Raw genomic sequence first — 11,876 nt, forward strand, 5'->3', positions numbered from 1 at the left:
AGTTATTATGTTATTTTAGTGTTTTTATAAATAAATATGTGAAATTTAATTTTAAATTAATTTTTAATTTTTTCTAAATAATATATTTAAAAAATTATTATTTAAATAACAACTACTATAATGCTAAATTATTCAAGTTAAAGTATTTACTCTATTTCACATGCCAAGTAAATTATTATAAAGTCAAGTCTTTTAAATACCACAAAAATAAAAAGATAAAGAACCAATGAAAACGGCAAAATCATAAAGTTAAGTCTTTTCAATACGATAAAATAAGAAAATAAAAAATTAATGGAAATGGCAAAGTCAATTCTTTCCTATAAAAAAGAAAGAAGACCAAGTAAATGAAATAAATGACGAGAAGCAATAAAGGCTTAGTTCCATAGCATGTTGAAGAAGACCTTACTTGTGGAATCTTATTTTAGAATGCAATGCATAGAAACATCCTTGATGGCAACTTGTGGAAATTTACAAATAGTGTTAAATTGTTTATTTTTTAACTTCTTGCATTAGCATTAAAAAAAAAAAAAACTGAGCCAATTTATTTGATGGGTACTTGTGGAAATTAGGAGTATCGTCAATTTGTTAGAGTTTAGTATTTTGATACTAATCAAAACATTACCTTTCTTATTTATACTATTTGGTGGTATAGTGTTTACACTAATACGAAGAAATGATTTATGAAACGTTACCCTTTAACTTTTAGAGGTAGGGAGAGTATTTTAATTAAATGATATCACTATTTAAATAGGTAACCACTAATATTCAACGGTTAGTAAAATAACTGACAGCTACTTGAACAGTTAATATTACCAAACAACCATTCCCACCCTTTCATTAATTTAAACTAGCTTTAGATACAAAAGTATAGCAGAAAAATCAATAAAGATTCTTTGAAGTTTAAATCACTCATATTATTTGTCACGACCCAACCTATGAGTCGGACCGACACTAGGACCTGGGCTAGCCTAAAGCCTCCGAGGCCCGTAGTAAGCCTAACTATTTCTCAACCTAACTTTAAGGTCCATTTGGGCCCAATTTCAAGAATTCAACCGGACAGAGTCCAACCATAAAATGGACTATACAACGGAAAGTTTTTGACTCGCCCGACCTGTAAACACAATATATAATCATCTGGGGAGCTCAGCTCACCCTCCATATAATCATGATGCCATAAAAATAAATAGGAGCTCGGCTCTCTCATCCAGTCCAACATACATGTATTTAATAAGTTTACAGGTACAACATAGCAATTATATTACAAACCCAAATCAAATAAATATTTCTAACATATGCGGAATTCTAGGAGTTAACAGAATTATACAAACATTATAGACATTAATAGACGACCTGCGAGGGAGAGAGGCAGGTTAAAACTCAATAAGAAATCTCCTATATCCTGGAAAAATAAAGTGAACAGAAGTGAGCGTTCGACTCAGAGAGTAAAATATCAATTTTAACCATAATCTCTATAGCTATCTAAAGCTAATGCACACTGTGGAGTGAAATACAACATCGTTAATATTTCCACATCATAACAGCAAAAAGGTAATTTGGAGCACTCACATACCCGATAACGTCAAACAATACATATACGGCAGCTGATCCCCTATACAGCCCTCTTAATCCAACCTCTGCCAGCGAAAATCTCAAGCCGAACTTTCGCTTAATAAACTAAATATGGGGTCCCAGCGAATCTCTCAAGCCATGTCTACCCGGAAGGACCGAGTCCTAGCAAGTATCTCTCAAGCCGTGTCTACCCGTCTTGTCCATATCCAACACCATACCACATGCACGCTAACGCACGCACACTGCTCTAAATTATCACAAACAACACCCATGGCAATTCATCAATTAAGAATGCAATAAAAAACGTGCCTAGTGTTTAACTACATAGATATAAACATATAAGTAATGCATGAGCATACCTGAACATATAATGATATTGAAATTATAATTAAAATTAATATTTTACTCACAGACTTAACCGCAGTCACTGTGGAGGCTGGGAGGAGGAGGAAGGTTGTCCGGCTCACCTGACATATTTATTACAATTGTTTAATACATTTGACTCAATAAAAAATAAGAAAAGGCCAAAGATGTCCTAAGTCGTGCCGAAAATCCGGCAGAGTCTCTCCTATACCTAGGACCTACTCAACCTGTAAAAGGGTTTAAAACGCACTTCTATATCCACAAATCATACACTCACAACTCAATCACATCACACAGCCCCTCCTGAGCCTATCCAAACTGTCAATAATCACAATATGAAAAATTACAGTTTAGTCCTTATAATTTAACTCTTTTGCAAAAACTACCCAAATGAGTTCTAAAAATTCTAAAACTTTTTTTTGCGGTCCTTAGCATTATTACTAAGCTAATGCAAAAGGAATTATAATTTTCTAAGTTACCACGAATATTTTATGGATTTTTAATCCCATTCAAGCATTAGATATATTAAGAAAAAGTAAGGTTCGGGTTTACCTATGCCGATTCCGACCCCGGGAACGTGCTTGGGACATCTGACAACTGTGGGATAGGCAAAATCTCGATCCAATTCCAAGGTTTTTTTGGTAGCCTGTCTGGCCGGCCTCGAAATTGCAGATCTGAGCAGCTGTGGAATTTCCGCAAATTGAAGGTACCAATGCGAAGCCCACAATACGGGAGTTAGTATATAATTTTTACGAAATTTTCTAAGCTCATTTAGTGATCGGAAAAACACTACGAAGTTTCGTGGGACCCACCGAAAAATGATGTCGAAAAATTTTGAAATATATATTTCCGCGAAGCTCTCGACGAGTGGAGCGCTCCGGTACTGTCGGTTTTCTCGTGGGGTTCACAGTTTGTGAGAAATCTAGCCCAAAATTCGAAATAGGCTAAAACTTCCCAGACAAAAATTGGGCAAACCGCTCAATGGATTTTGGTATTCTTGGTGTCTATGGAAAGCTCTCGAGGTGTAGATGTGTTTGGGCACAAGACCCAGCCCAAACGGTGGCCGGATCGGCAGGATTTTAGCCGGGAAGCCGAAACGGCTCGCTGCGCGCTGGGTGGTTTTCGTGTGCCTTTTCCGGCGTTTCAGGCTGCGGCCAGCAAGGGGAAGGAGCTGAGGTGGTGCGCTGGTGAGGGGAGGAGGGCTAGGTGGCGGCTGGCTGGCGTGGGGAGGAGGGAGGAGAGAGAAAACGGGAGAGAGAGAAAGAGGGACGGGAACGCGCGGAGAGAAAGGAAAAAGAAGAAGAAGGCCTGTCGGATCCGGTCCAGTTTGATTCTACTGGTATGATTCAGGATACAAAATTTTGAATTTTTTACTCTGCCTTGGGACTAAAAACGAGGCCCAAAAATTCCGAAAAAAATTCTAGAAAACTCAGAAAAATTCATAGAGTTCAAATATATTTTTAGTTTTGCCACGTGGTCTTTAAATTAATTTTTAAAAATCATCAAAGTTTTATATTTTCAGAAAATCGAACCCGATTTCTAAAATCCAAAAAATTTTAAATAATTTCCTAAAATTTAAATAAAATAAAATATTAATATTTATCCACAAAATAATAAATTTAAAAATTAGAGGTGTTACATTATTTGCAGCAACAATAATTCAAAATTTAAAACTCAAACAGCCACATCTAATCCAACTTATTTTTGCCATGTGAATAACTGTGTAAATCTGCCCAAAGTAGGGATTCGCCTTAACTGAATTTCCATGGTCCTTAGGTAACTGATTGAAGCTCATAACAAGATAGCAAAAGCTAAGTTCTTTTCAAATCTTGCCATTTTAATCAGATCTCTTTTAATGCTTATAAAATTTTATTTATGACGCCATATTATAATCAAGTTAGCAAAGAGTTTACGAAAAGATAATCAACAGAAATTATCATCTCAGCAAAATTGTATTTAATCTCATCAGACAAATTCAATGAACTATCAGCCAATAGTGAGCAAAGAATTTCATTATAGAGCTGGCAGCTGAAATTGGGTAACAAACCAGAACAGAGCAGTTACAGGAATGGAAGTAGCTGTGTTGAGAGACATTACATAATACGTATGCCAACCGAATTTTCAGATATTACAAGTAAAAGGAATAACATGATGAAACTTCTCTCCTGCTTTGGCCGTGCAAAACCACTAAAGTAAATCAAGTTACCTCCACTCTCTCAAGATAACTTGTCGCAATGACGCTAAACTATGCATCCATACTATTAATGGTTCTGAGTTTCTTATTACTCCATAACACTCATAGGTAGCGTATCAAACAGCAGCTTGAACAGGAAAAGCGTGAATTCTTTGCAACAGCTCAGCCTTTATGGAATAAGGAATAGATGCTGCATGGGCAAAGGCATGACTATCTTCATACCCCTAAAATGTAATGGAAAAAAAAAAATGCAGAAGGAAAATATAGTATAACTAGCGTCCAAATTGAGTAGAGAAACAAGTGCGCTTATCAGTCATGAGCATCAAAACTTAACCCATACAATAAATTAGATTTTAATCTAACAAATTTTTAACTTACTATGTCATTTTCATACATATCCTCTATCATTTTGATTCATTTTTGTGCATTTAGGAAAAATAATAGATATTTAGGATTTTATTTATAAAGTATAATGATAATGAAAAGATAGAAGGGACATAGTAACTAAACTAAGATTAGACATAAGAGTTTTACAAAACAATTAACTAAAGTAAGATTAGACATAAGAGTTTTACAAAACAATTAGATTATCTCACTAATATTTAAGTTTTAAGAGTGGAAAGTTTAAACATTAAGAAGAACTAAAATGGTTTGATAGTTGACACTTAACTGGACACATTCACTTTGCAGAGCTCATGCTCTAGACTTAGAATTATTGTAGAGAGAAAACAAGAGTAGAAATTCATTAAAGTTTTCTTACTTCTTTCCAACTTACGGCTACCAAAATATCAAAATTCCTTAGTCTTATTACTACTTCTCTTCCTCTACTCTTATTGAACGAGGAGTAAAGACAACTTTTATTCATGGACCCTATAAGATCATTGAAACTCTGATGCTGCATGCATGTGATGAACATGAAAATTTTTATTGCAAAACCCAAATAGATGATTAAATACCATTTTAGGCCATAAGTTTTGAGCTTTATAAGTTTTTTACTTCAGAAAATCAGTCAATATTAGATTTTCTATCTTTTCACAAAAGGCGTTAGATTGTTCTGTTATGTTTTGTAGGGAACTGGAAGATTACTTTTAACTTAAGCAATCATAGGACGTCAAAACTTAAACCATACAATAAATTAGATTTTAATCTAACAAATTTTTAATTTACTACGTCATTTTCATACATATCCTCTATCATTTTGATTCGTTTTTGGATATTTAGGAAAAATAATAGATATTTAGGATTTTATTTATAGAGTGTAATAATAATGAAAAGATAAAAGGGACATAGTAACTAAACTAAGAATAGAAATAAGAATTTTACAAAACAATTAGATTATCTCTCTAATATTTAAGTTTTAAGAGAGGAAAATTTAAAAATTAAGAACAATAAAAATGGTTTGATAGTTGACACTCAACAGGACACACTGACTTTGGAGAGCTCATGTTCTAAACTTAGAATTATTGTAGAGAGGCAACAAGAGAGGAGATTCATTAAAGTTTTCTTGCTTCTTTCCAACTTACAGCTACCAGAATATCAAAATTCCTTAGTCTTATTACTACTTCTCTTCCTCTACTCTCATTGAACGAGGACTCTCCAAGCTTAAAGAAAAATATGCCTATCCTATTGGGGGAAAAAAAAAACTAATGAATAAAGAAAACTTTTATTCGTAGACCCTATAAGATCATTGAAAATCTGATAACCCATGCATGTGATAAACATGAAAATTTTTATTGAATGAAAATTTTTATTAGGTGAGGACTTATTTGGTCTTAATTAGAAAGTAAATGAGTATATTTGGCCTAAAATTTAATTTTGAGATTATTTGGCCCTTTATCGAAAGTATAAGAGTTTATTTGGTCTTTTCTTTTATTGAAAAATAATTTTGAAAAAAGTTATTTTATTCTTTTAATATTTTTATGATTAAATATATAAAATTTAATTTTAAATTAATTTTTAATTCTCTCTAAATAATATATTTAAAAATGTATTATTAAATAGTAACTTCAATAATAATGCTAAACTATTCCAAATTAAAATCGTTATTCATTCTCTTACGCTAAGTAAATGATTGTAAAGTAGTATCTCCAATATGACAAAATAAAAAAGCAAAAAACCAATGGAAATGGCAAAGTCAATTCTTTCCTATGGGAAAGAAAAGAAACCAAGTAAATGAAAAAAAATGATGAAAAGTGATGCATACATTTTGCATAGTCATTTAGGTCTAATTTTATAACCCTTTTTATTTGATTATTAGTCATTTTTAGCTAATTTCATTAGTTAATTAGTTAGTTTTTCATAGTTGTCAATTTTGCATTAATTTGTAATTTTTACTTTGTTTTGTAGGAAAAATGGTATTTTTGAAGGACTAAAGAGAATTTTGCCATTGAGGAGTGTCTTCTACAGCCAAAAGATGTCAAAAACAAGTTTTCAAGCTGAAATATGCATTGACCAAACTGTGCATAACTTGCCGCATAAGCTATGCAGATCTGCATAAGGAGAAAGATCACTGTTCGAACCCAATTAAATGTGCATAAGGAGACTGCATAGCTTATGCACATTCTCGCCTCCCTTATGCACCTTCACGGAATTGTGCATAACCTATGCACCAAGTCATGCAGTTTCGCATAAGTGACTCAGAACCAGCCGAAAACTGCATAAGAGACTGCATAACTTATGCAGTCCACTTATGCAGTCCCATAAAGAGTTCATTAATGAGCTGGCAGGAGATTCCCTCAAATAATTTCTCCTAGAACATACCATTTTAGGGCTCCATGTCAGAAAAAATGCTATAAATAGTCTCATTATCCCATTTTAAAAGGGAGAGACAAGGAGCAGAAAAGAAAAGGAGGGGCTGAGCAGAATTTGAAGAGTCACCTTCACCTTCCACACCATTCTCAACCAAGATTTGCAGATTTCTTTCTTTCCTTACATATTTCTACATTTCTAGTGTTTAATTTCTTACTTCTTAGCTTAGATTAAAGCTTTATTTCCATTTAAACTCAATATATCTTGTAAGCATTATGGATAGTGAGTAGTTTACCTTTTGATTCTGGAGTAAGGGTTGTAATATTTGAGATATTTTGTGGATTTTGATTGGGTAATCCATATTTTGTGGTCTTAATGAGTTTTATTCATTTCTTGTATGCTTAATGACATGCTTAGTGTAGGATCCCATTAAGTGATGTTCATAATCCATGGTTGAAGCACCGAAAGGAGAAGGCCTTGTGATAGATAATCAAGAAATTGGACTTAATTAACTTGGACCTAGAAATAGGCTAAGGATTAAGAGGATTCACAGATTAATTAAAGAACTTAATGGGTCTTAATTAATTCTAACTCCACGAAAGTAGGATTAGTTTGATTAAGGCACTCTTTGTCTCACTCGAAAGGGAATTCAAAGGATTTAAGAATTAATCTCCTTAAAACCCATAAGTTTCATAAGATTGGATAACCAATTTAAAATCCCAAAATAGCTCGAATATGAAATCCCGAACTCCGGAATCGCCTTTTTATCATTGTTAATTTCTAGTTAAATTTAATCACTTGCCATTTTGAATATTGCCATATTTGAACTTGCTTATTTCAATTTGATGCAAATTTTAGTTTAATTAATACATTGTTGAATAGAATACTAATTTTACATATTTAGATTTCATACTCCATTACCCATCAATTCATTACTTCAATTTCAAAAATATTTCAATTTATTCAACTTTTTATATCAAAAATTCAATCATTAACACAACTCTTCGTGGGATCGATATTTTTCTATACTACTTGTACGACCCGTGCACTTGCGGTAGGGACGCAACAAGTTTTTGGCGCCGTTGCCGGGGAGTTGTTTGTTTAAGATTGAATTCTTGATTATTTTAGTTGTTTTTAGTTTTATTTTTGTTATCTTTTCATTTTGTGTTTGTTTGTTCTTTTTCAGGTACTTTTAACCTTTTATGAGAAGAGCTAGAAGCACAAGTGACACATCCTTATTGTTCAATCCTGAAATTGAGAAATTTTGTAAAGCCAACAAGAAAGAAACCAGGAAAAGGAAAGAAGCTTTGAGAGAAACTGAATTAGAAGCAGACATGGCTGATGAAAGAATTAGAATTGGTGTTGGTAATGCTGGAAATGTTCAAAACAATGAAAATGAAGCCCAAGGGGAAGAAGTTGTTAATGCAAACGTGCCTAGGGGAAGTATGATGGATCATGCTTTTCCACGTTTTGATGACTTGAGAGAGAGTATAGCAAGACCAAGGATTGATGCAAATAGCTACAAGATGGATTTTGGAGTTCTTCAAATGATTCAAAATTCTCAATTTGGAGGACATCCTTCTGAAAATCCACATACACATCTGAAGAAGTTTGCTATGATTTGCGACATACAAAAACAACCTGGAGTGTCAGATGATGCAGCAAGATTGAAGCTATTCCCATTCTCTTTGAAAGATAGAGCATTGGATTGGCTTGATTCTTTACCTCACAACTCCATTACAAATTGGGAGCAACTCACTGATGCATTTCTTGCACAATATTTTCCACCTGGAAAAACTCAAGAGCTGAGGAATCAAATGACAGCTTTCAGACCAAGAGAAGATGAAACTCTTTATGAGTCATGGATGAGATGGAAGGAATTAGAGAGATTATGCCCACATCATGCCATTCCAAAATGGATGATAAATCAGAATTTCTACACAAATGTCACTCCTGCAATTAGAGGGATTATTGATGCTCAAACAGGAGGAGAATTTATTATGAAGCATGAAGATGAAGCTTATGAGCTATTGGAGAAAATTGCAAAGAATACTCATCTTTGGAGTAGTCCAAGAGGACCAGCTCCAACTCAAAAAAAGCAAGCTGCTGGAATGTATGATCTTGATCCATTCAACATGATTAATGCAAAGTTTGATGCACTTACAAATGTCCTTGCTAAGAAGATGGAAGACCTGAGTATGTTGGTTAGTTCATCATCATCAACTGGAAGTTCACAACAAGTGGCTTATGCAAAGGAAACAACCAGCTGTGGAGTAGATTATGGAGAACAAGCAGCATATGTTGGTAATTATGGAAACAAGCAAATGGGGAATCCTTACTCTCAAACTTACAATTCAAATTGGAGGAATCATCCCAATTTTTCATGGGGAAATCAGCAAAATCAAGTTCAAAATCAAGTTCAAAATCAGAATTTTCAACCACAACAGCAAAGTCAAGTTGCATATCAGCAAAATAGGCAACCATTGCCTAATTTTCAGCAGAAAAATATGAACCCTCCACCAAAACAGCAAGAACGAAACTCCACCACTGAAGCTTTATTGCAACAGATTCTTGCTAACCAAAATAAGCATGATGAGGAGATGAGAGAGATGAAAGCAAGGCTGGAACAGATGCAAACACATAACAGACACTACAAGAAAAAAGGAGATTTGAAACCGAATATTCGGTTTCAAATCAGTGAAAATCGGTTTCTAAATACATTTAGAAACCGATTTGAAACCGAAATATTCAGTTTTAAATCCACAAGTTTCTAAATAAATTTGAAACGGAAAATGGAGTCCGTTTCAAATTCTGAAACTATTTTCAAACCACTATTCCGTTTCAAATTTAGAAACCACATATATTCGGTTTCAAATTCCGTTTTAATTTAAAAACGGATATTTTGTTTCAATTTTTTGAAACGAAATTCCGTTTCAAATCGGTTTCTAAATTCAAACCGATCCTTGTGTTATTGGATTAGAAAGCGGAAAAATTCGTTTTTAATCCGTTTCAAATTACTAGTAGAAAATTTTTATTTTTTATTTAATATATTATTTCTGTATTGAAGCATATAATATAATATTAATTTTAAATGCTCAACATCATAATATTTACAATATCAGTCACAAATATCAAATATCACCAATATTATATATAAATATGACAGTGAAGGGTTATGACAATAATGTACTGTATGGAAAAATAAAATATCATAATAACAAAAAAAAACAAGCTACTTGTCATTAACAAGATCATCACTCATCACCACTATCAGCCTCTCTACCATCATCCTGATGAGTCGATCCGAGTTGGGGTCAGAAGCTGCGTACTCTGCATCATTTGTGCCATCATGTTTTGCATCATTTGTTGCATGCGCTCCTCCAGTGTCTGCTCACGTTGTCTATATCTCTCCTCTAGCATCAACTCGCGTTGTCGGTCTCTCTCCTCCATTGCAACCAAACTATCCTTGAGCGTTACCTTGATCGATGCAATTGTTGAATCTCTTCCTCCATTGCCTCCGACTGAGCGCAATAGGATGCAGTAGAAGATGATCCATGTGATGAGCTAGGGTAAAAAATTGATGCTTGAGATCCAATGCCATAAACCCTGTTCTTCTTCTCCCCCCCCACAACTTGATAATATAGTGCGACCTCATCTACAATAGGAGGGTCATTGCACCCCTCTTGTGGTTGAGACGACTGCTCCTTAAGCGCCAAAAATGCATCCTGCATAAGTTAATACACATATTTTAAATTTATTTTTCTTGGCAATTGAATAAACAAACTCACTTATTCATTTTTTTCGTATAATTGAAAGACATAAAATACTTGTTCACTTACCTTAATTGATTGCGCTCGTGAATCAACCATATCGGAGGTGCCTTTCCTAGTGTGGGTCTTATGGAAAAGTTCATAAGGAAAAGGTCTTCGGCCAAGCTTGGCTTCCTGAAAAGATATAATGATTTTAGTGATGTTTATAATAATGTTCGATTATTTGCTACTAATATGTAGACAGACAATAACAAAACCAAGAAATATGAAATCATTACCATTCTATCTGCGTGAGTAGCATGTGAAATCAACCTCCTGTGTGTCTAGAGATGCCTGCCCCAACTCCCCCTATCTCACTACAGCGGTTAGCAGTGAACTGATGGCTCTTGGCTTTAAACTCTGGGCTACTCCATGCCTCCTTCCATTTTTGCATTGTACTATTAGGCACGATGACCTTGGATTTTCCTTTCCTGACATTGCACATTAGCGCCTTGTAGCGCTCTGCGACTACGCCTCAAGCTTCCTTTACCAAAGGAGTCACCTCTTGCCAATCAAAGTATTTACATTTATAAAACAAATAAAAATTAAGACAGTTGTATTAGTATGATAATATTTTAGAAAAAATTGACATTTCCCCTTAATTTTGGACAATCCAAACCTAGTTATTAGGTATTAATTGCACCTGTAAAAAACACTTCATATATTCTCAACAACAAATAACATCCACCCCAACTACAACAACTCACAACAATATATATTTTCAACATCCTCAACACACAAGCTGTACATAGAACATTTAAGCATTAATATACTTCAATTGTGTTCTTTTACATTAATTCACAAATTCTCATCACTTAAATGATATTTGTTTGTAACATTCTTTTTTGAGGTTTCATAAACTATGCAAATTAGTTATCTGATAGATAATTATATTTAAATATTTATTTTATTACCTGAAATTCATACACGTAAAACTCTTTTGTTTCAAAGTGATAGTTTTCCAACAGTGCCCCTCTGGGTCCATCCTCTCCTTGAAGATATTCTTCATCTTCTTAGCACATTCCTCAGATGGATGTAACCTGTACAAAAGAAAGACAGCAAATATATTGATTTTATGTAAATGTAGAAACATGGTACTTCAATTGCCAATGATATGTAATACTGTTGCACTCATTTCATATAGACATTTTAGGGTAGTTTTGCATCCATTTTGTCCTTATATTTTAGTATAT

The 11,876-nt window shown here is 33.8% G+C and overlaps 1 protein-coding gene and 1 non-coding gene across 2 annotated transcripts; both read right to left on the bottom strand.

Moving 5' to 3' along the window:
* Window positions 1–4,242: 4,242 nt before the first annotated feature.
* LOC110642183 (uncharacterized) lies at window positions 4,243–10,944 on the bottom strand. The gene is made up of 5 exons (XM_058137098.1): window positions 10,923–10,944; window positions 10,714–10,818; window positions 10,352–10,599; window positions 5,650–5,749; window positions 4,243–4,350 (listed from the first exon to the last, which is right to left on the bottom strand). Exons 1-5 carry the CDS (start codon window positions 10,923–10,925, stop codon window positions 4,243–4,245), a joined length of 564 nt encoding a protein of 187 aa, XP_057993081.1. The 5' UTR covers window positions 10,926–10,944.
* Window positions 8,677–8,783, bottom strand: LOC131174266 (small nucleolar RNA R71). The gene has a single exon (XR_009144514.1). It is a non-coding gene; the product is annotated as a small nucleolar RNA R71 (small nucleolar RNA).
* Window positions 10,945–11,876: the final 932 nt, after the last annotated feature.

The sequence above is a fragment of the Hevea brasiliensis genome, chromosome 15, assembly GCF_030052815.1.
Source record: "Hevea brasiliensis isolate MT/VB/25A 57/8 chromosome 15, ASM3005281v1, whole genome shotgun sequence".
In the NCBI taxonomy this organism is placed as follows: domain Eukaryota; kingdom Viridiplantae; phylum Streptophyta; class Magnoliopsida; order Malpighiales; family Euphorbiaceae; genus Hevea; species Hevea brasiliensis.

Bases quoted from the DNA above. Each gene is read 5' to 3' on its own strand.
- LOC110642183 (XM_058137098.1), bottom strand. The intron at 10,600-10,713 runs GTAAGTGAACAA...TAACTTATGCAG, and splicing joins CACGAGCGCAATCAATTAAG to GATGCATTTTTGGCGCTTAA. The intron at 5,750-10,351 runs GTAACGCTCAAG...TTCCCCCAATAG, and splicing joins CAACAATTGCATCGATCAAG to GATAGGCATATTTTTCTTTA.